This window comes from Artemia franciscana, chromosome 3 (assembly GCF_032884065.1).
Source record: "Artemia franciscana chromosome 3, ASM3288406v1, whole genome shotgun sequence".
Lineage (NCBI taxonomy): Eukaryota > Metazoa > Arthropoda > Branchiopoda > Anostraca > Artemiidae > Artemia > Artemia franciscana.
Window position 1 is genome coordinate 55,043,291 of NC_088865.1, and position 27,570 is coordinate 55,070,860.

Sequence of the window (27,570 nt, forward strand, 5' to 3'; positions counted from 1 at the left end):
TTGGAAATCAACATTTATTAATTAAAATATTAACCTTTACAATTAATGCCTTTCAAAGTGCCAATCTCACATCTTTTCTTAATTGAATTTTCTGCCTTTTTTAACCGTTTCTTAATTGAACTTTCTGCCTTTTTTGAACGCTTCTTGATGGAATTTTTCAGCTTCTTCAGTCCTCTGCGAATCCTTCTAGATTGAATATTTTCCCCATCGGCAAATGTCCCATCGGCATATTCAAAAACCGCACTGTCACCTTTCACACCAGCGTTTCTCTGGTTATATATTGATAATAAGTTGCCAGCCAGAATTTCTTCGGAAACATTATCATCTCCTTTGACGTAAGGGTCACTACTTTCAGCTGGAGCAACTGGTATGAATAGCCCGAAAATTGTGACAATCAAACTAAACTGTAAAAAAATAAATCTTAAAAACAAAAATAACGCTTTAAAAAGTTTTCAGAGGCTCTATAATTATTTTCAATCGCAACTTTGGACCATAAGAAGCTATCTTTCATGTCCGTGGAAGGTACTAATTAAGATGTGGTGGATAATATGGAGCTAGAGAAGTTGTAACTTAATTGTAGTATATATACTATTTCAGTGTGTCCTTACCCGGGATGTAGTATTTGTTGAAGATTATTACACATAACTGTATTCTTAATAGTGGTTTTGAGATTACTGCTGAGCAACCATCTTAAATTTTAGTTACACCTTGACGACCTGACTGTATTTCAGACAAAAATCATTCAAATTTGAATATCAAGTGATTGATATTGCGCGGGAAATGGAATTGCTTTACAAATCTTTAACCGTTACATCACTAGAAAATCTGGTCTAAATGAGGGTATCGAGCAATCTTTGAATCATTTGACACTTAAAGGGTCCACATCCTTGGGGTTGTTTGAAAGGAGCGAACAATAAATCCTAGAGAGACATATAAACACTCAGATGCCCACGAAAATAATGCTTTCCCATAAGCTAAGTAAAGCAAGATTTTGAAATTCACATACTCATCAGTCAAAGAATTCTTCAGAACCTTCCTTTAAGTGTTTCGTTTTGTCCGATGATATTCATTGTTGCTTGCCAAATATTGCAGAAGAAATTAACATAAAAAAATGAAAAACTTAACCGCAGTCAGCTTGCATTCTCATGTACCCCGCCACATTGCCACATTGCCACAGGGTGTCAAACTGTAACAGTTTGACACCCTGTGTCAAAACTTGTTTTCTAATATCCACATTTTAGCAAAGAGGCTGTCCTAACGTTAAAAGTTGTTCTGAATCACAATTAACCTGAAATTTTAATGAAAAACATTAAAATTTAATTGAAAGTACAAACAAAAAAGTTTTCACAAATGAAAGTAGGAAAAGATTTTAAATCTTAAAACAATCAGAATTCATTGTGTGTTTTAGGGGGCTACCCTCTCCTCAATCATCCTTTAGTTCTTTATGCTAAAGTTTTATAGTGCTTTGCAAATACTTTTTATTTATATTCAATTACCCTGGTATTAAAGCAGTCACGGCAAAGGAATTAGGACAAAAATTATATCTTTGCCGTAAGTAGTTCTAAGGTTGTATGGTGATTTCATATAAATAAAATTCACAAAGTTAGCCATCAAAAGCGATGGTTCCAAGATAATTTACCAGATTTTTGAAAAAGGGAGGAAGACAATTAAAACGGCAAGTGACCTATCTGAAAATTACACTTTCGTGTTCAATATATCATAGGACCCTATTCTAGAGACTTCAAGAGATTATCTACAAAAATACAGAATTCTGCTTTTTCCCAGAACGAATATGTTGTTGTTTTTTTTTTGCATTAAGCGTACCAAATCAGTAGTCCTATAGAATTCAGAGAAGACTTATATCATATGTGAAGTAAAAGTTCTGCGGTTTTTTGTAGTTTTTTTTTCTAACAGGAAAAAAAGAGATTGAGCCATATAAAACTGATACTTTATGTCAATTCGTTGCACAAAACTAAAAATCGGAGCCCTAGAGGGCTAAGCTGCTATTGATTTGATAACTCTGAGACAATCAATCAATTTGAAATTATCAAGAAACAACATTTTGAGTTTCCCAGCTTAAAACTCGACAATGCCGGATGATGGAAAAAAATTAATAAACAAATTTATTTAAAGCTTCGCTGAATCGCATTTTTCCCTTTTTGCTTCTCAGGCTTGTAGCTGAGACGCTCAAGCCAAATGATATTTCTCCAAATATCACTGTTCCCAAATTATGCTGCGTGATAAAGAGTAGTTCATTAACTACTATGGAGTATAAGTGATGGGTAAATATGACAATGTTGGAGGAGGGGTGCCTGATACCCTTAATACATATTCTTAAGCCAAAAATTTCCAAATCTCCGGGAACAAACAAATAATTATAGAAAATGGTATAGATTATTCCAGAATATATATATATATATATATATATATATATATATATATATATATATATATATATATATATATATATATATATATATATATATATATATATATATATATATATATATATAAATATATATTATACATATATATATAAATATATATATACATATATATGTATATATATATTTATATATATATGTATAATATATATTTATATATATATATATATATATATATATATATATATATATATATATATTATATATATATATATATATATATATATATATATATATATATATATATATATATACATACATATGTATATATATATATATATATATATATATATATATATATATATATATATATATATAATATATATATATATATATATATATATATATATATATATATATATATATGTATATATATATATATATATGAACTGAAGGCAAAGAGCGACTCTTGCTATTAGTAATTAAAATCGTATATACACATTACACGTACATTAAGATGTTTCGACGTTTAGAAAAATTTGATTTTATGGTTATATATATATATATATATATATATATATATATATATATATATATATATATATATATATATATATATATATATATATATATATATATATATATATATATACATATATATATATATATATATATAATATATATATATATATATATATATATGATATATATATATATATATATATATATATATATATATATATATATATATATATATATATATATATATATATATTTATATATATATATATATATATATATATATATATATATATATATATATATATATATATATATATATATATATATATATATATATATATATATATATATATATACATATATATATATATATACATATATATGTATATAATATTTATATATATATGTATAATATATATTTATATATATATATATATATATATATATATATATATATATATATATATATATATTTATATATATATATACATATATATATATATATATATATATATATATATATATATATATATATATATAGATATATATATATATATATATATATATATATATATATATATATATATATATATATATATATATATATGTATATATATATATATATATATATATATATATATATATATATATATATATATATATATATGTATATATATATATGAACTGAAGGCAAAGAGCGACTCTTACTATTAGTAATTAAAATCGTATATACACATTACACGTACATTAAGATACATGTACATTAAAATACATTAAATGCACATTAAAAGAACATGCTTTTTAATATCATTCCCATTTTAAAACTTACTGGGTTCAAATTTACCCACCACCGGTTACAACACTGAAAATATTTGCCCTATTTTTGAGAAACGAGGGTAACCACCTTGAAGGTGGATGATTTGAGTAAAATTATACCTTTCTAATTCTGCGTATCAGAGATCTTTATTCTTGAGGTTTTTATTTTTTTTATGTTCTATTGTAAAGACTTCAAGCCCTTATTAAATAAAATCTAAAAACACATTTTTTTTAACAGTGATCAAGAATGTATGTTAAATTTTCTAAAAAAAAAAAAAAAAAATCCATTAATAGTCAGAAAATAACTGGAGAAAGCCCCATAAAAAGGATATTAAAATTTGTACTGACATTGTAATTATCATAATAGGTTTTGCAATGATAAAGTGGGATTTTCTGCCACTTTGTGGCGCAAAATACCTATTTTGGCACTAATGGTGTCAAAAATCTAACTTATGTAATTCTAAGATAATTATTTGATTTAATATGCTTGAAAAGCTATTTATTTACCTTTTCACTTTTATAGACAGTAATGCAGCGCAATGACGAATTCATTCTTCTGGATGTTTTTAGTGCATTTAGTGATAAAAAGTTAATACAGACATTTATTCTAAAGCTTTATTTACCAACTTCACTCACTTGCTGCTGGGTAAAATTATGTAAAGCAGTACATTATTGTGCATTAGCTATTAAGAATAAGGGTCAGTGGATCTTATTGTATTCAGGGGACTGTGCTTTCATGTCCAGGGAGGTTTAGGGGGTTATATATATATCTCTGATAATTGCTTTTTTACTTCACACTTTCCAAATACTTTACCTCCACTACCACCCCAAATGTGCAAATATATATCCCAAATTATATATTTCCCATCTACTCTGTCGATTTTTTTTTTGTCATGTCTCATGATAGGTTAAAATAAACTAGCGAAAGTAGCCAGTTTACAGTGCGTCAATGCATGAACAACTTGAGCGGTGGGGGAGTATATCATACAAGTACCTAAATGCCTCTCGTCGTGACACTGGAGGGGTAGGTGCATCAAGAAAATCTAGAGGATATTTCCTGGGCGAAGGGAAGGGCTTACTAATGTTAAACCGGATGCTTTGATTTAGTGAAGATTCAAATAAGAATATAATTCTATTTTCGTTCTTATTTACATTTCTTAATGTCCTTTAGTTTTCTCTGGGAGGGGGGGCATGTACCCTGTTCACATCCATGGGCAGAATCTCTATAAAAAAAAGAATTGTTCAACGAAATAACCTTGAAAACTTTATAAATTGATCTTTTAATTTATTTTTTATATTTGATTTTCTTATACTTTTTGTTTTTTTCAAAAAGTGTTGTAATTTTTAAGCAAAGTTTTATGGATGCCGAAATATTTATCTTTTGTATCGATAGTGGGTTGAAGGAAGGAGTAGCAGCCCTTTTTTACAAGTAATAGAGCACTAGGTCAAACAATTCTTAGCAGCACAAAGTGAATAAAGAGCGGCACTTGTCCGTAGAAACCGAAACCTTAAAAAAAACAAAGTTTTGATTGCAATAGACTAAATACAACAATAAAATCCATCATGCATGCTACATGCTCACACATACATTTTTAACTGTGTAAGTTAGCTTTGTGTGAGCACTGTTTTATGCTAAAGTGCTAATAATACTACTAACGGCTCACTTCTGCACCAAACAGCATGGGGCCAACACAGCTCCATACTTTCCTCCTCCATCCCGATCCATTCAAAGCCTTCCTCTTTACACCCTCCCAGGAGATCTCATTCTCTTACACATTTTCTTTGCGACATCTTCTCATTCCAAAAGCGGACAATTTGCTTTCCATTTATTCCTAGACGGTTGGGCGAAAATGATAATCTTTGGCAATCTGTCATCCTTCACCCACAGAACGTGCTATAGCCATCTCAACCTTTCTCACATTATAGACATAGAAAGCGGGATAGAACCACATTTTCACAAACACCAATAACAAGAAGAACAATAGGGAATTTCTCAAGACAGTGGGAAACAAATTACAATGAATATTTCGTCCTTATGTCCAAGGGCCGTCCTCAGCAATACATAAATTAATAAGAAGAAAAAAATTACAACAGGATAAAATCGATAAAACTAAAATGAATTTTTTTTTCAGAACAGTCTCAGCATTCTTACCTCAGCGAGGTTCAAGTCCTGGTTGAACTTCGCTGAGGTAAGGATGTTGGGACTGTTTTAAAAATTTTGAGATATCTATTTAGTTATTCGTGTTTCGAAGGTTCAATAACAATGGTTTTTGCTATAATATAGTCCTCCTTAGTCCCTGGGAAAAGAGCTGTACGTGATATCAGGCATATCGGTATCGGGTGTTTGTTTTTCAATCATGATTTAACCCCCTCCTCAAAAGCCCCCTTCCTCTAAATTTGTCTGATCAAAATTTTGAGATAGTGTTTTTTTAGCACTGGCGAAAGATCCAGTAAGTATAACAATGTATAAGCAATAGATTAAATTAGATTAATAGAGTTTGCAGTTCAGTCGGTAAAGCGGTACCTTCTCTATGATTATGTGTAGAACCTGTCTTTGCTAAGGCCTACTACTGAAATTCTTAACCAACGGTGTTTTTCCAACTACGCCAAGAAAATTTGAGCAATTTTGAGCTTACATTTTTCCTGATAATTTCTGGACGATTGTTTTTTCTTTCTATTTCGGAAAAAAATTAAATCAATGAATTTGTCAGTTCGTTGTTTCTTTTGGTTTCTATAGCATCCCACGGGTTGTAACTTATTCAATTTACGCATTGTCCGCATATAGCCTAGTAGCCTATTTTTATTGGGAAATATTCGAACATATTCTTAGGTTTGGATTTTCGCACGGAGGGATATTCCACGGGAAGAGTTTTCCATGGAAACGAAAGTTTCTGGAGAACTTTACAGGGGAAGCTTCACACTGGGGGTGGGGAGAAGAATTTCCTGGCATTAGCTGAAAAAGTGTCACAAACTGAATATAAAAATCAAATGGAAGTAAGAAGCAACATTAAAACGGATAAAAACTGTTTCATATTTGAGAGCTGTCCCCAAGAAAATAATTAGATCGTGGCAGTGTATTGTTAGAAGTAGTGCAAATAAACCAACTGGTAATATTTTCCTATGTTTGCATGATTATAAAAAACTAGCGTTTTACTGAAAGTACCCAGAGGCCAGAAAAAACACAAACAAGAATATTGATTTAAGAGTCAAAAGTGAGTAAGTAGGCTGATAATAACAAACTAACCTATTTTTTTATAGTTTTTAATAGCTGTGATATCACTAACTTTTAGTACAATTAAAATTGTCATAAAACTTAAGCATAAAAATAAATATTATTTTAATAACCACAAAGCTATTGAACAGCATTCAAAAATATTAGATGGATTTAATAGGTAACATCTTTGTCTCACCAACTATAATACCAATAGTGAGTACTATACAATTTTAAAATTTAAAATCACACATTACTATTGCTCGAAATGAAGATTATTTAAACAAAAATCTATATTCCGAGAACACGGCTATTTCTCTCTGTACAAAGGAAAATTTTAAGTTATGATACAAATTCTAAGCTTGTCTATGGTCCTAATATTATCAAGACGGCTTCACATCAGACTTGTCTACGAACTAATCCTGAAATGTCCTTTTCAGAACCAAAACGACATCCAATCATTGGACTGAGCCGATTGTACAGAAGTGATAACAAATTAAATGAAAAAAATTAAATGACAATCCTTTTTTTCAAAATATTTTCTAAATCTGTTTCCGTTTACTGTACCAAAATTCCTATATTGTTTTGTGTTTTCAAAAAGGTGCTAGTTTTCTATAATCATGAAAACTTAGGGATATACTACCAGCTGGTTTATTTACACTACTTTTATCAATATATGATATTAATCACTCTTTACTTCCCTCAGAAAAACATGGATTGAAAAAAAATTTGCTAAAGCTCTCCTATTACCTTAATCAAACGCTTGCTCACAATTTATAAAACTGAGGACTAAAGGTGTTTGATGACTGAGTCATGTTATGTTATCTTACAGTCACTATGCTTTGTTTATGTAAATTATTTTTATATATTAAAGGAGGTTCTTGCTTTTTTTCTCAATAAACAGAAAAATTTCCAATGTTATAATTAATCTTTGTTTTAATGATTGAATGTCTCCCTCACAAAATTGATATGGCTATTTATGAGTAGCCATAGGCTCCTTTGCACAAAGAAAATACATTTCATGAGCCTGCTATGCTTGCAGTATAATATCTGTTTCTGAAAAATAGGATCAAGTTCAAACATAAATTAAAGAATGACAGACCAGAAAAAATAGAAAGACAACAACGTAGTATACTTTTAATATTAGGATAGTTGAGCAACAACAGTAAAGTAAAATATCAATGATAACTGATTTGTCTGCTATGCAAAATCCTAACTAGAAAAGAAAACTCTTATATTTTAAATAGTTCTGTGCAACTATGTATACAAAAATGTATCGATGGGGCGAAGAAAAACATGAAGATAGTCAAAAGTTTGAAAAAAAACAAATAAAAGCAAAGTATACGAAAAAGTTTATGAAACTGACAAAAATAAAAGGTTTCTCAGGTTTTTATCAGGGTTTTAGTTGAAAATCTTTAAGTTATTTAAGGATATGAAAAAGGGGTATAGGCCAACAGATACCTAGCCTATCGGCTAGGACCTATACGTATTTCTACAATTGCATATTCAGGAAACTTTGTAAAAAAGGTAAAAAAAATAGTATTTTGAACATGAGTAGTATTTTTAGATGCTGCCTCTCCAAACTTTTTTCCAAATTTATATTACTTCTTTTAAATTGTAAAACGCAAGTAGTTATGGTGTTCAGTCATACAACTTAAAAAAAAGAAAATCTAAAGAAAAAAAGAAATAGTAATTAAAGTAAAGTAATAAATTCAGCTAAATGAAATATTGCAGCAAAAAAAGAAGATTTAATGGGCATGTAATCTGTTTTGGAGATATAGAAGGTGAACAAATAACGCTACATACCAAGAACAACAACATATCTTTGGGGATTCGTCAAATCTTTATTCGCAACAATCAAGCTATCAACTGTAACTGACAACCTTACCGGACAACTTGGCAGTTTTAATAACTAAATTCTTTAACGACTTATGGTTTTCTTTAACAATTATTTCCCAAAACCTGTGCATAATGCGCCAAGTACCTACTTCTGGTCAACGAACTATTATAATATGTCTACATTTATAGCAAAACCGAATTCTTGCCAGATTATTTTCAAAACTTGTATATAGCGTTCATAAGGATTTACTGGTGGTCGTTGCATCATTATTTTAATGTCTACCATTGAGGCTAAACAATTTTCTCGCCAGAACCTAAGTTTTTATTACGGTGTGACTTTTTCAACCTCAAGTTAAGGTTGTCTTTAACTACTAAACTTTGTGAACAATAGACTGTGTTACGTAGCCTAATATTTTACTGTTTGTAGTAAATAGTATCAAACTGGAATTTTAATAAGTATAAAAACTGATATTCAAAGTGATTTTATACGATGAAAGAGATACCATTTCCCTGTAATAATGAATTAGGCTTACTGACTATAATAAAATAGCAAAGTTTGGAAAGGTTTGAGGAGGAAAAAATTCCTCCTCTCTGCCACGAAAAACTCCATTCATGAAAAATTCCCTCTTCCCCACGAAAACTTGAGCAGCTGAAGAGAAAGTATATCAAATACAAATGATGAACAAAAGAAGGAATTGTGGAATATTCTACCCAGATTCCAAAATATAGGCAAAATGTAGAGTAAAGAACATTCTATAGTGTTTATTTTTATATTTCTACTCCTTTCAATTCTTTTATTGTGCTTTTTGATAGTTTTAGTTATCATAGCACGCTAAGAAAAGAGTTTTAGAAAAAAATTAGAAAACAGGAGAATATGGCAACTTTTAAATACTTTCATCAAACAGTTCGTAGTTGCAAATTGTAAGTAGGGAGCGACGCGGCTCAAAAGCAACCACAAGTAAAATAAAGAATTTTGAAATCAATAAACATGTGAAAAAAAATTGGTTTAATATGCTGATTGTAAATATATATGGTTCATAAAGTTTAGTGTTACATATCAGAAGGTACAAGCTTGAGAATATTTGCCTGATTTTCGAGAAAAATAGAGAAACACCCCCTAAAAGATATGGAATTTTAATTAAAAGCATACCACGAGATTCACCATATCCGAGAACCCTTTTGTAGAGTTTTCAAACTCTCATGTCAAAATTTGTGGGATTTTGTATTTTTGCCAGAAAAAAATACCACGGATACGTGTTTATTTGTTGTTGTTTTTTTTCCAGGGGTAATCGTGTTGAACCCGTAGACCTATAATAGCAGGAAAGGGCTCGTTCAAAAAGTAATCAAAAGTTTTGTGCCATTTTACAAAAAAAAAAACAAAAAGATTGGAGTGCAGCTAGCCCACCTCCCACTGCTCTTTTTTCCTCACAATTGTCCTATAAAACTTTGACATAGCTTTGTTCAGGAGCAGTGGTGACATAAGGCCTTTAGGCTCACCCATAGCCACTATTCTTTTCTTCCTTTAATGATTAAAGATGAAAAAGAAGTTTAACGGCGACTCCCTCTGGGCAAGGTGCAGGTGCTTGTTACGTAATAAAGAATGTTTTCTTTAAGACGCAGGTGCATGTTACGTAATGAGGAATGTTTTCTAAAACATGCAAGTGTCTGTTACGTTATTGGAGTTGGGGATGTTGTTATCTTACGTGACTTGTCGGATCACACGATTTGCTCCAGTATTAAAAAGAATTAATTTTGTCAACATCAATGATATTATTCTTTAGTAATGGGTGATTTTACTGTATTAAATGTCGAAGGCGTCAACAATTGCAAAATGAAACCTAGAGTGGATAACGTAGAAGTAGCAATTACAAGGGGTTGCTGGCTAACACTAGAATGGGACGAGATTTTCGTGAAAGAGGCTGCTTCCTCATCAACGCTCCGCTCTTTACGCTAAAGTTTTTTACTGTTTTAAAAAGGAGAATTGAGAGAAAGAGTCAAACTTTAGCGTAAATAGCGGGGCGTTGATGAGGAAGCAGCCTCTTTCATAGACGAAGTAATTTCTGGTCGTTTTAAGTTTTAATGTCGCTCCTTACTTTCAGTTAAAAAAAACTTGTTTTTTTTATTTAATACTCAATTTGTTGACATAGTAATTGGAACAAACCGACAGAATATTGTGGTTTTGGTTTTAACCACTACATTGAAATTCGCTTAAGACGGCCAGTTTGCAAGGCAACAACAAATGAGTCGAATAAATTTGATGACATCACTCGATTACTCCTCCTCTTAGAAGACATTTATTTTATTGATCGTGGGTCAATTTCTTTTTGGAAGTGACACAGTCAACACTAAACACATGATCGTTATTTTTGTATACACTAAGCAGCTGGTCGTCCTGTGAGAATTTTACTCTTGTTGATGACTATAAGTGCTTTTAGAGCCGCTTACACTACCTTATCAGGTAATTTCTATAATGTGATAACTATTGTTAGTGTTTTTAGTTACGTTATTTGATTTATTTTTTTTTTAAATGATCCAACATTTGTTTTCAAAATTTTCAATTTTCTATAGAAAAAAATTGATCTACATTGAGTTATTATTATTACTATATGCAGCGCTTTTAGAGCCACTTAATAGTAGAATGTCACCACTATCTTATCAGGTGATTTTTATAATGAGATGATTATTGTTAGCGTTTTTAGTTATGTTACATTAGTTAATGTTTTTTTGTTGTTGTGTTAGTCTCGTTTCGTTGTATTAATCTTCGTTTGTTGTGTTAGTTCTCGTTTATGTTAATCTCGTTTCTGTTTTCTTTATATTTTCAATTGCTCCACAAGTATTAAATATTTTTGTGTGATATGGGTTATTTTTTAGTCTTATTTTAATGTTTAGTCTCGTTTCTGTTTTCTTTATATTTTCGATTAATCCACGAGTCTCAAGAATTTTTGTGTGATGACGTTAATTTTTTATTCATATTTTAATGTTTAGTCTCGTTTTTGTTTTCTTTATATTTTCAATTATTCCACGAGTATCAAGTATTTTTGTATGATACGGGTTATGAATTAAAAATTACATGCTATTTTGATTGCTTCGACACTCAACAGTTTTTAGATTTACCTATTCTAAGACCACACTGGCTATACATGACGTAGAAAAACAAGAATGGAAAGGATATACTGAATGAAAAATAAAATCAAATAGGTGAGAAAACGAGGATTTTGTCAACCAGTAGCAAAATATACAGACGAAAAATAAGAACATATTTCGACAAGGACCTCCGTCAAGTTGTCCTCAGTGCTAATAAAAAAAAAAAACAAAAAAAAAAAAACAACAAAAACAAAATCTAATCGTTAGAAGTGAATTTGATGAAAGGAGAAAAGATACCGAATAAAAAACAACAGCCGGAAATAAATTAACGACAATTCACCAGTTGGATTGGACCGGTATTCTTGGCCTTGCAATAGATTTTGCCTGTCTTTAATCTCGATTTTCGTAAGATGTGCGGACAAGTGGTCTTAAACTAGGGCAGAAATGTTAATTGAGTCTTTTAATAACAAGTTGTTTATTCTGTACAAATGTACAGAATGAAATATGAGAACCACAACATGCTATCATAGGACGTAACGGTGTATCTTTCTTATGGATTTTAGTTTGACCAAAAAGATTTGGGACTAAACAACCTTCGGGGTAGAATTTTGTGTACATTTGAGGAATAATTAGTCTATTTGTCATTTAGTAGTTTCTATTTCTTTTCTCAACTGCTGTCTGTATTTATCTGTTGGATAAGTTTTTGTTTCTTTGTAAGTATTTTTATCTATTACACGGGTAATTATTTTATTTTGATAATCTGCAGAATCCATAACCACAATTGTAAATAATTTCTAAGTGTACACTGGCTAATCGTGACAAAACACGAAATCGTAAAGAAACGAAGAACAAGGACAATTACCCGCTCATGAAAAGATTGAAAATTATGCAAATATTTTGGTCAAGACCTCCGCTTGACCGTCCTCAGTGCAGAACGAAGTGATAAAAATACAAAAAAAAACAAACCTTATAACAAAACAAAAAACTAAAATATGATGACCCTTTCTCAGTACCGGTGAAAGGATAAACTAAATAAAAGCCACAAGTCTAAATCATATTTTCAATTTCATCTTACTTACAACACTTACAGCTGTAAGTAAGATGAAATTGTGAAATGTCATTTAGACTAGTAGTTTTTGTTCAGTTACCCTTTTACCGTTACTGAGAAAGGGTCATCGTTTTTCAGTTTTGTTTTTTGTTTTAAGGTTTTTTTACATATTTTTATCAGTTTATTCTGCACTGAGGACGGTCGAGCGGAGGTCTTGACCGAAATATTTGCATAATTTTCAATCTTTTCACTGGCTGTTAATTGTCCTCTTTTTTTCTTTGCGATTTTGTGTTTTTATCAAACCTGTGTTTTCTTTGTTCGCTTTTGTAATTACTGTATTTTTATCTCTTTCCAAATTTCGGAGTATTTTAATTTCTTCCTTTGATTGAGTTGAGAGCGACGATGACGGCTTATCATCAGAATACTCTTTATGATTTCTCCTTTGACCAGCTCTGGATTTTCAACCTCATCATACGAGCATAAAAATACTGGACTCCACACCCGTAATAGTTTCTGATATATTTATGTGTGTCTGAACCATTGGAAATTTAGATCCTTTTGACAGAATACTCGGCTCCTTGGGTGTGAAAACCTTAGAGGATATATTCTCCTAAGGAGGGTCAGGACAAAATCTAAGAAGGAAAGTCCGTGTTTGTAGAAAATGTTGAAATTACAAGTTTGAAAATTTTTCCGAAAAGCGAGTTTTTGCTAAATGGAAATCGTATCGGAAAGACCTTTGTGAGATATGTAAAATTTGGTCAAAATCTGTAACGCATAATGTCTGATATAGTAAAGATTGGAAATTAAATATTTGATTAATAAGGACGTATCTTTTGAGTCTATGGTCTTTTAATATATGTCAAAGTTTTAAAATCCATTCTCTGGAAAACAAACCTTCAGATTGTGTGCTTAAGTGTAGATTGAAACGTAAAGAAGGAGGAAGAATTCGATTTCTATTGTAAGTTTCTTGAACTTGCAATGAACAGTTCAACAAATTGAACTGACAAATGAGATTTCCATGTTGTTTAACACAATTTAGAAAATCTAAAACAATATTGCTCAAATGCTTCTTGTAAGCTTGACATAAACAGATTCTAAGACCAAACTGGCTATACAAGATGTTTGAAACCAAGAAAGGAAGTGAAAATTCACAGACAAATACATACAGCAGTTGAGAAAAGAATTAGAAATTTTAAAGGACAAATGGAATAATTACTCCAAAAATGTGCAAAAAATTCTAACGCAAAGGTTGTTCAGTTCCAAATTTTATGGTCAAACTAAAATCCATAAGAAAGATACTCCGTTACGTCCTACGGTAGCATGTTATAGTATAGTTCTCCAGCTATAAAAGTATGAAAGTTCCAAGCTTCTTTTAAGCCCAAAGTAATCTTATACAAAAATCCCGTAGACCTCGTTGACAAGTTAAAATAATCAAAGTATAACAGCAAAAACTATTTTATCCAGTTTTGGTGCATTTTCCATGTGCATTCCATACAATGTCCATGAATGTGAACAGACGTTAAAAAGAAAATTAGAAGAAAATTCTGCTTGGTCAGCTTATAAAACCTTGGAAACTGACACAGTAATGACGATCGTTCGTCTTTGCAAGAAGTTCTCTCAGAATAGTTTTTCCTTCAGATTATGGTCAAACGACGGGCACTGTTTTGTCTCCTTACTTGGCAAATTTTAAGATGGATTTCATAGAACAATATGCTTCGGATAGTTTCCCCTTAAAATACTCTTTGGTTTCACTTGTTTGATGATATTCTTTCTGTTTGGGAGCATGGATAGCACTCTCGAAAACATTTTTTGGCATATTTGGATACTTTTCATTCGAGTCTTCGATTCACTTTAGAACTGGAAGATTCAGGAAAGCTCCTTTTCTTGGGTGCTTTTATTATAAAATATACTCCTAGCCTTTAATTTTCTATATATATAATAAGCCGACCCGCAATGATAGGTATCTAAACTTGTCATCAAATCACCCTCCTGAGAAAACAGGGTAATAATCTCTTTAGTTGAGAGAGTTCTAAAAATGTGTTCACGTAATCATGTCAAAACTGAATTAAACTGTGTTAAAATTATTCTACTCTACAATCGCTTCGAATAAACCTTATTGAAAATATCATAAAAAGACGATTAAAAAATGTAAAAAAGAAACATAGGGAGCCTTTCCCCCTTGATCCAGGTACTACAGTAATTGAGAACAAAACTTTCACCACTTTATCATACATCTTGTAACTCAGCGACGAACTTGAAAAAAAAAACAACCATAAACTCTCTGTTTCTTTAAAAATATTGAATAAAAAGTTGAACATTTTTTAAACTCGGGAAAGGATTAAACTAGCCCAATACTGGGTAGTGGTGTTTAAAGAGACCATGTTCAAGTGGGAACTTCTACATTGGTAGATACCATCAACAAATGGGGGAAGGATTGCATAACTACACAATTTTAATAGATATGTCCCCAAGATTTGAAACTTAAAATGGCACCTTTGATTCTGATTTGGCCCTCCATATCTTCGACAATCCTGAGCGTATAGTTCTTTCTGAAGAGGCAACTTTAATATGGCCGACCACAATCTTTTAAAAAGGCAATTGAGATCAAAAAATATATAAACAGAAATTTGGCTATAAACAAAGACACAGGAGGTTTCTTCAACCCCAATGTATAACAACATAATACAACACAGCAAAATATTGAAAGACTCAATCTTTATTTTCGCCCCGTCTAATTTGAGATAACCTGACAGCACATCTAATGAAAATCAAGGTTGCAGACAGGCAAAATGTATAGCAAGGCTAATAATACCTATCAAATCCAATTGGTGAATTATTTTTCATTAATTTCCAGTTTTTTTTTATTCTGTATCTTTTTTCTTTTTGTCAAGTTCAGTTCGAAAGATTAGATTATTATTTTCTTTTAAGAAAACTTGGCGGAGGTCCTTGTCGAAATATATGGTTGTTTTTCCTCTTCATATTTTCCTACTGGTTGACAAAATCCTCGTTTTCTCACCTATTTGATTTTATTTTTCATTTAGTATATCCTTTCTTTTCTTGGTCTCATACGTCATGTATAGCCAGTGTGGTCTTAGAATAGGTAAATCTAAAGACGGTTAAGTATCGAGGCAATCGAAACAGCATGTAATGATTTATTCATAGCCTACATCATACAAAAATACTCGATACTCGTGGAGTAATTGAAAATGAAAAGAAAACAGAAACGAGACTAAACATTAACATAAGACTAAAAAAACGAAAAAAACAAATCAAATATCAACTAACATAACATAATTAAAAAACAATAATTATTACATTATAAAGATCAGCAGATAAGGTAATGGTGAAATGCTACTATTAAGTGGCTCTAAAAGCGCTGCATATAATAACAATAATTCAATTTTAACTACCTTCATATACATCAATGACATTTGTGAAGCATAACAATAAAAAAGAGAGAAAATATTAGAATTATACATAATTAAATTAACTAAACGGAGGGACTAAGGGACGATGGAGTGAAGAACAGTAAAGAGCTGATTCTACTCTTTACATTTTGAAACAAGCGTCCATAGACAGATACTTTAACCTAAATATATTTCCTTATAATCTTTTGATTCCTAAACACCTGAATCTTTGAAGAAAAGCTCAAAAATTACTAAACTTATAATTTAACCAGGATTTTCTCTGAAAAAAAAGAATTGCAGCTTATTGAGCTGAAGTGCGAATAATATAATGAGTAATTTTGAAGACTCAAAAAGAGTTTTGAGACAAAGCCAAATATTTAACAGTAAAGAGTAAACAGTAAAGAGCTCAATGCAGCATGGCTAGCTTCTCTATTACATCAGGTATTCTATACTGTGGAGTTATTTTAGTATTACTTTGCCAAGGGGGGACATGTAAATAAAGTTTACAATATCTAACATGAAAAGACTGGATTTTCTTAATAAAGCTCCTCTTTAAAAGAGAATAAAGATCAGAAAGGTAGGGAAACAATTATAACAGTAAGTAGAAGAAAGCCCAGTTAGTGTACTTCACAAGCAGTTCACTGTTGCCGGCTAGAATTGAATCGTTCAGACTGTAATATTGAACCACAATGAAGACGGAACCAAACGTATAGAAAAACCGGAACAAACTAAAGCCCTAATTTAGGAAGGGACATTTTTAGAGTTCTTTTTTTGTGCAGAAAATCGGATCTCAGATTTTGACTTGGATGAGGGGAGGGGCACACAAGTACTATTATTATAAATACATCCAATATATAGTCTGATTAATATATAAAATTTTACGAACCCTGCTATCCTTTAGTGTCCATAGTTTTGTAGTTTCAAGTGAGCGATATAAAACAGTTCAAACGTAAAAGGGATAAGAGCGAAACACATTTTTGTCTCTTAAATGCAGTTTCGTCTGAAAAAAATACTAAGAATTTTCTTGAAAGTATGAAACTTACAAGCTGAAACAAACAGAAACTAATATGCACAATCAAGACAAACTTTAAAAAAAAATGATATTACCGCAAACAGGAAAGTGCCACCCCCTAAATATTTTAAAGATATTTGTACATACTTGAATATAAAAATAAATTCGAAACATTTTCTTTTTTACAATTATAACATTGAAAACGTCCAAAATAGTTGAGGATTTCAGGAACTGATATCCGTATATATTAAAACATTCTTCTACTTTCATTAATTTGATTAATATGGGCTTTTTCTTGTCGATATTATAACAAATAAAAATTACTCTGTTCAAAATACATATAACTCTTAATATAACCCATAAGCCTCTCAAGCCGTTTAGATGTTTTGAAAGGTTATAAAGCACATTTTTTTTAAAGGATGCAGTTACCAGCGGTAGATCAAAATACAGATCTTTTTCAGTAAAGCGCAAATGACGCATTGGTCTTTAAAAGGTTTAGGGGGCGGTAGCTCAGCAGCTGTTCGCCGTAATTACTGTTCGTTTAAAAGCGATAAAATCGACATGATGCATCATACTCATTAAAAAACGAAAAATGAACTAAAGCACGTCAGTATTTACTGAGATTTAGAATTAAAGGTGTTTTAAGAGAATCTATTATTAAATTAAATTTCATTGTGAAATTTCAGTTCCATAGCTAAATCTCCATAATATAAATCACAATAGAAAATTCATATTAAACAATCACAGTTGTACCAAAGTTTAATACGTATCAAAATACAAAAAGTGCCCAGCACATAAAACGCTACACTTTCGAGATACTTATTTTGCCAAAAAAAAAAAAAAAAATGACAACAAAAAATAGTAAATTAAAGATAAACACAATTAAATGTTTCAAAATCATCAATTTTTTTGAATATTTTATTTTGAATTATCGTAAGGATTAGAAGGTAGAACTATATGCCAAATAAAAAAAAATTAACCAAACCGACGCAGATGTATCCTACGCTTAAACAAGAAAATATATATATATACTAACGAAATAAAACAAAAACTTCATTAATTGGTTTCAGTCTATTGAATGTCAAGTTAATAATTTTTACGGAACTAAAAGATCATAAAAAGGCTTTTCTATCAAACTAATACAGTCAATTTCTACTTAAAATGCTTATGAGAGGAGTTAAAATGACACTGAATTTCTCCAACTGACAGAAATTCTTCATCACACATATTACATACAAAAAGTTTTATATTCTTATCAGCCTTCAGCAATGTGTTATCCAATTTTACATTACCGTCAACATTGAAGGAACTACTAAGATTTGCCAACTTTTCAAGCAATTTACCGTTTTTGTCACAAACACGAGAGCTAATGTGAAGATCAATTTTCCTAATGGAATCATAAGTTTTACTACATAGCTTACATTTAAATGGATTGCGACTCGGATGCACACGTCGCACATGGGCCAGTAAGGGTCTCTTATAGTTGAAGCTTTTGCTGCAGTACTCGCAACTGAAAGGGGTAGGATTGGAGTGTAAAGCCACATGCTGATCACGATAAGAAGACTCAGCAAATACTTTATTGCATATACTACAGCCGTATTTCTTTTCTCTGATTTTTTTTTCTCCTGCTTTCTTTGTATGAACCCTCTGATGGTTTTTTAAATTCTTTCTTGATCCAAAGCACATGTCACATAGCTTGCATTTATGTGGTGTATCACCAGTGTGACTATTCACGTGATCGTCCCGGGCAATTTTGTCCTTAAAAGCCTCGTTACAGAACTCACAAGTGTAAGGCCTTTCGTTGCTATGACATTTCAAATGACTCACTAAACTAGCCATATGCGCCAAGGCTTTATTACAAATTTTGCACTTGAATGGTTTTTCTCCCGTATGGATCCTCATATGCTCCACTAACCTGAATTTTGTGTAACACTTTCTTTTACAGATTCCACACTCATGAGTTGCTCCCACTGTGTGTCTTCTCTTATGATTGGAGTAACACTTCTGAGTTTTGAATTTTAGAGAACATATTTCACACTCAAACAATTTTTCAGGAATCTTCCCACTCTCATTTCTTAAGTGACTATCCATGTGATATTTGAGAGTTTTACTTTGTCGAAATTGCATTCCACATCGTTCACATGTGAAGTTCTTTTCTCCAGTGTGCATTTGCATATGAAGATCAAGATGAACCTTAGAAAAAAATCCTACGCCACAAGAATTGCATAAAAATTGCCTACCCTTAACGTGTCTTCGCATATGACTTAAGAACGACTCACGACGAGTCAAAGTCTTTTTGCATATATTGCACTCATAAGGGCCGTCTTTTGCTCCACCTTGAGAGTCAAAACGACGAACAAGATCACACTTATTCTGTAATTTTGAACAGTAAAACCGACATTGCTGGATTTCTATTTCATCGTGGATTTTGAAGTGACTTAATAGTGAAAGACGGAGAGAAAATGCTTCATTGCAAATTCTACAAATGTGAGACTTTCCTGATAACTGCATAGATGGTATTTTTTCACCCACTGCATTTTTGACTTTGGTTGCCAAAGTTAATTTTCCTGAATAAGATGATCTTCTATTAATTCTTTTGTTTTTCCCACTATCACTACGAGTATGGCCCTCTGAAGGTCCCATTTCTAATTGTTTTCCAGTCTGAGAATCTTCAGAACACGCTTCATATGCTTCTCTATTATATTTGTCTATTTCTGAAAAAAAAAGATTAATTATAAAACATAACAATAATACAAAACTCTTAATGATCTTAAGTTAAAATAGCGATCCACTAAAATGGGTATAAAAAGAAACTCGATAATACCCCTAAAGAGGAGAACGCCTGGATGGGCTAAAACAACAACTACTAACAGCTCACTGCAGCAGTAAGTTTTACAAGACCAACACAACTTCGCCTGCTCCTTTCCCAAAACAAAAGATCCCCCCCCCCAGCCTTCAATTTTTTCAGAAGTTCAATCAATATACCACGGGGGATAACATGGCCCCCGTATCCCTTGGAACAAGGGCCGTTCAAAAAGTAGATGGATAACTATTTACCAAGAGATTTGGTAAAAGTAATAGGAAACTTGTATGAGGTTGGGCATGTGACTAGATTGCCAACTCAGAGATTGTAATTGGGGTCAAAATCAACAGTTAATAGTGGAAGGGGCCCGGCAATGCACCAAAATTGTTTTTTATCTAATTAGATCAAACCTAAGAGCCGTAAGTCCATGGTTAAAAAGGATCATGACTTTAAAGGTCCCCCCCCCCTCCGACAAAGAAAAGAAAACAAATAGGATCGCACAAAGGGCAAAAAATATTGTTATTTTCTTACCAAGTGAACACTTCTATTATTGAGTTCTTGAGGATATAGAGCCTCAAAACAGATAGAAAGGCAGAAAAAAATTATTTCCCACAAAAGAAGCACGAGAATGAACTAACTAAGTTTTACTTCTTTTCGTTTCCTATGGAAGATGGGTTATAGAAACTTGGAAGGGAGCTCATTTGATTGAAAATTGAAAGTTCTAATGCCCTTTTTTAAAATCAAACTGATTTAATGGCGACTAATCTACCTATGGTACCCTTTCCTGCTGACCCCTTCTACCGCAAGTCTCATGATGTCGCATCCAAATTTTGAGAGAATAATTTTATTTAGAAACGTAAACAAACCTAATAATAATACCTCCAAGGTCACCACAACCCCAAACCCTACAGGGGATACGGCCTCTGACTATGTAAATCGACCATTGTTCACACATAGACTGTAGTGAAAACATACTTAGGGGACCGTTTACTAGGCTAAGATTTTCAAAGTTTCACAAAATATAATCCCAAAACGACGCAAGTAACTGAACAATGGGTCGTTCGGTTCAGATGGGTCAGAAACTGGGGCAAGAAGACTTCAAATCTTATTCTGGGGAGGTTTAAGAGGCTATATAGGTTTTGTCTCTATTTCGACAAAATATTTTTGCACTTAAAATTCAATCGGATTCATAATCATAAATAATGCAAGTTTGGTTAGGTTAGGTTCATTCGGTCGTTCGGTGTCGTCACGGTCAAATGGGTCGTTTGGTTCAGATGGGTCAGAGGCTGGAGCAAGAAGAATTCAAATCCTATTCTGGGGTGGTTTAAGAGGCTGTGACATAACCGGAACGGATCCGCTCTCTTTGGGAGAGTTGGGGGGAAGGTTAATTTCGAAAAATTAGAAGAAATGAGGTATTTTTAGCTTACAAAAGAGTGATCGGGTCTTAATGAAATTCCATATTTAGAGGTACTTTGTAACTCAGATCTCTTATTTTAAATCCCAACCGGATCCAGTGTCATTAGCGGGAGTTGGGGGGGGGGGGGACCAGAAATCTTGAAAAGGCTTAGAGTGGAGAGATCAGGATGAAACTTGGTGGGAAGAAAAGCACAAGTCCAAGATACGTGACTGACATAACTGGACGGGGTCCGCTCCCTTTAAGGGACTTGGGGGGGGGATTAGGAAAAATTAGAAAAAATGAGGTATTTGTAACTTACAAACGGGTGTTCAGATATTAATGAAATTTGATATTTAGATGGATTTTGTGCTTCAGAGCTCTTATTTTTTATCTCGACCAGATCCGGTGACATTGGAAGAGTTGGAGGGGGAAACCGGAAATCTCGGAAAACCTGAAAATTGAGGTATCTTTATCTTACGAATGGGTGATCGGAACTTAACGGAACTTGATATATAGAAAGATCTTATGTCTCAGATGCTCCATTTTCAGTTCGAATCGGATCCAGGGACGTAGGGGTTGGAGGGGGAAACAGAAATCTTGGAAACCGGAAATCTTGGAAAATGCTTAGAGTGGAGAGATCGGGATGAAACTTGATGAGAAGAATAAGCACAATTTCTAAATACGTGATTGACATAATTAGAACACATCCACTCTCTTTGGGGGAGTTGGGGAGGGGGGAGGTGTTTAATCGGAAATACTAAAAAATTGAGGTATTGTTAACTTAAGAACGGGTGACTGGATCTTAATGAAATTTGATATTTAGAAGGAACTCATGTCTCAGAGCTCTTATTTTAAATCCCGACCATATCTGGTGACACTGGGGGGAGAAACCGCAAATCTTCGAAAACGCTTAGAGTGGAGAGATCAGGATGAAACTTGGTGGGTAGAATGAACAAATGTCGTAGATACGTGATTGACGTAACTGCACTGGATCTACTCTTTTTGTGGGAGCTAAGATGTGGGGTTCAGTGCTTTGGCGAGTTTGGTGCTTCTGGACGTGCTAGGACGATGAAAATCGGTAGGCGTGTCAGGGAACTGCACAAACTGACTTGATAAAGTCGTTTTCCCCGATTCGACTATCTGGGGGCTGAAGGGAGAGGAAAAATTAGAAAAAATGAGGAATTTTTAACTTACAAGTGGGTGATCAGATCTTAATGAATTGTGATATTTAGAAGAACCTCGTGTCCCAGAGCTCTTATTTTAAATCCCGATCAGCATTAAGCCTCTGATTTTCCTTTTGAATCAGTCTATTAATTCTTAGAATTTTGCTAAAGCTCATGCCATATGAGTTCTTGGTTCTTCCGACCTCGTCACAAGTGTCATATGAACTCCTAGCTCTAGTTTTAAATATGTTTCGCTCAACTGGGCTAGATCCAAGATATTTATTTACCATTTGCATAAACAGATATTGCGTTTAAACCGGTTTAATATAAGTGATAATATTGTCACTGATTTCATCAGCTCGTCAAAAAGGCACATGTATAACTCATTATAAGCTATTAAGCAGCTAAAGAAAAACATATTGAGGTAAGAGTCTTGTTAAAAAAGGTTGATCAATATTCCTCTATATTCAAGGCTGAAACAAAAATTTCAGAACAGCTTCAGCCCTTAAGAGAATCAAACATGAAGCACATTTTCAATCCATTTATTTGAATAATGTTCCTCCCAGCCAAAAATACTTTAGTTAAACTATTACTAAAATCTGCTGCAAAATTATGTCTAAAAAATGAATAGCAAGTTAAATTATGATTTTTAAGCAGATTTACCGACAAAAACTTTACTAGTTTTTATTAATCAGTAGAAGAAAAGAAGTCAATTAAAAAAAAAAAAAATCAAAAAAAGTTTACCAAAACTACAAGCTTTTCAAGGTAACAGAAAGAGCTACATTATTCCAAAGATGTGCAGAAATGCAGTCGAACAATAATTTTATAAACAGAGCAGAAATCAAAATCAAAGAATAAAGCGCAACAAACAGGACAAGAAAATTACGATTAATAATAGTGAAAGCTAAAGCAAACCAAAATTACCACAAATTAAGCCTTGTAAAGGCTGAGCGTAGTTTTTACTCTACTGAAAGCAAAATACATTTTAAATATTTATTCCAAAATAACGCTAATAAATATAAAATTATTGAAACCTACAGGAAAAAATATCATTAGCTATTAAGTGGTGAGTCCTCTCATCAGTCCTTTCCAGTAATCCCAGCTATTACGATGATTTTCACTTTTTTTAGGTTGTAGTTGATAGGTTGACAAATAAAAATTATACTGCTTGAAATCAAAATTATTTTCGGCAAAGCACAAATGACGTACTGGCCTTTATAGGCTTAGCGGGCTTGATTTCAAGCAATGGCCTTTGGCCTAAAACTGAAAAAAAAAACATCACATATTCTCAAAGTTAACCAATTATAAAACTATGTCAATTAAAAACAAACAGAAATGATTTTAAAAACTTTTTCAAAAGACGAGCAACCATCATTGAATACTGAAACCCAAAACGAATAGGATGCTTAGCAAAGCACAAACGACGTAGTGCTTCCATTCTTGTAATTTCTGTTTGTTTTCAGATTCATTCGTTCCCATATTGCATTTAATGAAATCTTTCGGTCTGATTAAATTTCTGTACACTTAAGCTTGAATTATTGTATTGCATGACTTCTGCTTATCTTATGGCTTAATAAATAGCTTTTAATAAATTCTTTTTTTCGAAAATACTTTTTAAATTAATGAAAGTAAAGAGCGACAAATATAAGCGATATCAAACATAAAACAAACCAAAATTTCTATAAATTAATAATTTAACTACCAAACTAAAATGATTAAGAATAATTGTATCAAACTGAAAATGAACAGAGGTTACCACAATCAAGACTTTTACTGTCGTTCTCTTCAAATTGGATAGTAATTGAACTGCTGTTTTAATTCTAAGAATATTGAGGCACTGTCAAGGTTGTATTTTCATGCAGTAATTTTGTAATTTTATTTTTACTTGCAAGCCATTTTTATGTCTTCTTAACAAGAACTGTTCGCTGCCATTGTTGACGAAATTCTCTAGCATTCGAACCATAGTTGGAAACTTTACAGCAAAGTATTCAAAATTAACCAAATCTGATCAAAGGCAAAGAGCATGAGACTTCAAAATGTTCCTCTCTACTCTTATCAAATGTCGTTTCTAGCCGTACATATTAATTTTGAACGATAAGCTTGTACCATAAGAGTACCGTAAAATACAGTAAATATTTTATGTTTTATTTCATGGGCATTATGTTATTTTATGGTTATCTCATCCACAGCCGGGATGACATTTAAAATTCAGCAAATATATCAGTCCCAAAAAGATTCATTCAATTGGACCTAATTTTTCGATTAACAAATAGCTCACCTATATCAACATATTTTGTCTTGAAAGTGATTGTTTACAATAATCTTTAACTAGCAGGGTAGTTATCTAGTTTAACTTATTTTACTCATGGATAGTTGATGATCCCTCCCTTTACTCATTTTAAGGTTGCAAAACAAACAAACGATTTTCATCTTGACAAAATAGGCAACTATATACTTTTTAAACCTAAAAAACATACTTCTTTACTACTTATTTTTATAACTTGGAAGAAATACACGCAGGGTAAATTTCATACATTTATTAATAAAGTTGTCAATAACAATTTCGTGTTTGAATGGCAGAAAAAAAGTCAAATAATTGAAAAGTTGTCCTACATTCTGAAAGATTTCTACCCCCGCTTACCCAAAGAAAACATATCTTATATTATATTTTTTATTTGGTCCTTTCAACTTTTATAAATAAAAAAACAAGTTTTTTTTAACTGAAAGTAAGGAGCGATATTAAAACTTAAAACGAACAGAAATTACTTCGTATATGAAATTGGCTGTTTCCTCATCAACGCCCCGCTCTTTACGCAATTTTTTTTTACTGTTGTAAAAAGAAGAGTTGAGAGAAAGAGTCAAACTTTAGCGTGAAGAGGGGGCGTTGATGAGGAAGCAACCCGTTTCATATACGAAGTAATTTCTGTTCGTTTTAAGTTTTAATATCGCTCCTTACTTTCAGTTAAAAAAACTTGTTTTTTTTTATTTAATTTCTGAACGTTTTTGAATCGATGCATGTTTTGATTTTGGCTTTTTATTATTTTTTTTTGGCTAAATGGCTTTCTCATAATTTTGATCGAATGATTTTGAGAAAAAAGAGCGGGGGAGGAAGCCTAGTTGCCCTCCGATTTTTTGGATGATTAAAAAGGCAACTAGAACTTTTAATCTTTTACGAATCTTTTTATTAGTAAAAGATATGCGTAACTTATAAATTAGCTTACGGAAAGAACTTTCGTATTCTCATGTTTTTATTACATATATGAGGGGGCTCCCCCCTCGTCAGTACCTCGCTCTTTACACTAAAGCTTAAATTTTGTCCCAATTCTTTAAGAATGACCCCTGAATGACAAAAGCCGTAGAATAAATAGTTGAAATTACTAAAAACACTTTAGCGTGAAGAGCGAGGTATTAGGAGGAGGTGAGCCCCTCATATGGGTAATAGTTTCTGTTCGTTTTAAGTTTAAATACTGCTCCTTACTTCAAGCTGAAAAAAAACATATTTATTTTTTCATTGTTTTTTTTTTTTTAAATAATGCTAGTAAATCCTGCGCTCCCTTCATGGAAATGTTCTTCCCCCATGACAAATTCCTCGATGGAAATTTTCCCCAGCATATCCCCCTCTTCTCAACCCCTCCCCCCAACCAAAAAATTCTCCTGAAAACACCTGTACACTTCCCAATAACCATTACTATATCTAAGCATTGGACAAAATTTGTAACTTGTGGCCCCTCCCACGGGGACTGTGGGGGATTAAGTCGCCCCAAAGACATAGTTATAAGGTTTTTCGACTACGATGACTAGAATGGCTATCTCATAATTTTGATCCGTTGACTTTGGGAAAATAATTAGCGTGGGAGGGGGCCTATGTGCCCTCCAATTTTTTGGTCACTTAAAAAGGGCACTAGAACTTTTCATTTCCGGTAGAATGAGCCCTCTCGCAACATTCTAGGACAACTGGGTCGATACGATCATCCCTGGAAAAAAAACAAAAAAAAACAAACAAATAAACACGCGTCCGTGACCTGCCTTCTGGCAAAAAATACAAAATTCCACATTTTGTAGATAGGACCTTGAAACTTATACAGTAGGGTTCTCACAGTAGGATTTTGCAATGTGTATATTGTATTTTTTATTCTTGGAACAATCTATTTTATTCCGACGGGCAATACGCTTTTTTGGATCCATATTTACCCAAAAATAAATATGTTCGATTGGAGAAATTTAATAGTTTTGAACATGGAAAGATGCCATATCACAGTTTTTAGCTTGATTGAACATTTGCCGAGTGATCTTTTACGAATATGATCAAAACCTTAACATGCTCAACATGAACACAATAAACATTACATTCAATAAAATATTGTCTCTTCCTTCTGTTAATGGCAAACATCCCTACGACTAACACTACTGACAACCTAACACAGCGCATAACCACCTCGGCCAACACAGAAAAAAGTATTGCCAGTTATTTTTCTTATTTTCCATGTTTTTTTCATTCCCCTAAATTTCCCTATTTTTTCCTTTCCAATGTATTTTCCTAAATATAGAAGATACACACAATTTGCACTGCCGCCTCCTTAAGCTACACCGCCTTGAATTTGTCCTAAAAATATTCGCATGAATATCAAGCTCAAATCTCATTTTCTTATTGAATTTTTATCAGCCACGTTCGTTGAATATGCAGATAAGCATTTGACAGTTTATATTATCCTGCATCTTCAAAATGATTCTGCAATAAGTGGGGACATTGCACCCCTTCAAAAACTCATATTGCTGAATTCCCAATGAAATGAAGGATTGAATTTCTGGGGTTAAGTCAAAAATGAAAATGTAATAACAACTTGATACGGTTTAACTTAGTACTTTAGGCTGTCCACCACAAAGA

The 27,570-nt window shown here is 32.2% G+C and overlaps 2 protein-coding genes across 2 annotated transcripts in view; both read right to left on the reverse strand.

Annotated features, from left to right (window-relative positions):
* Positions 1 to 8,897, reverse strand: LOC136025430 (uncharacterized). The gene is made up of 2 exons (XM_065701462.1): positions 8,740 to 8,897; positions 1 to 404 (listed from the first exon to the last, which is right to left on the reverse strand). Exons 1-2 carry the CDS (start codon positions 8,752 to 8,754, stop codon positions 30 to 32), a joined length of 390 nt encoding a protein of 129 aa, XP_065557534.1. The 5' UTR covers positions 8,755 to 8,897; the 3' UTR covers positions 1 to 29.
* Positions 8,898 to 15,832: 6,935 nt separating this feature from the next.
* LOC136025431 (uncharacterized) overlaps positions 15,833 to 27,570 on the reverse strand; it is a 39,799-nt gene continuing 28,061 nt past the window's right edge. Inside the window, exon 8 of the mRNA XM_065701463.1 lies at positions 15,833 to 20,037. Coding sequence (XP_065557535.1) covers positions 18,476 to 20,037 — 1,562 coding nt within the window. The 3' untranslated portion in view covers positions 15,833 to 18,475. The remainder of the gene's footprint in view (positions 20,038 to 27,570) is intronic.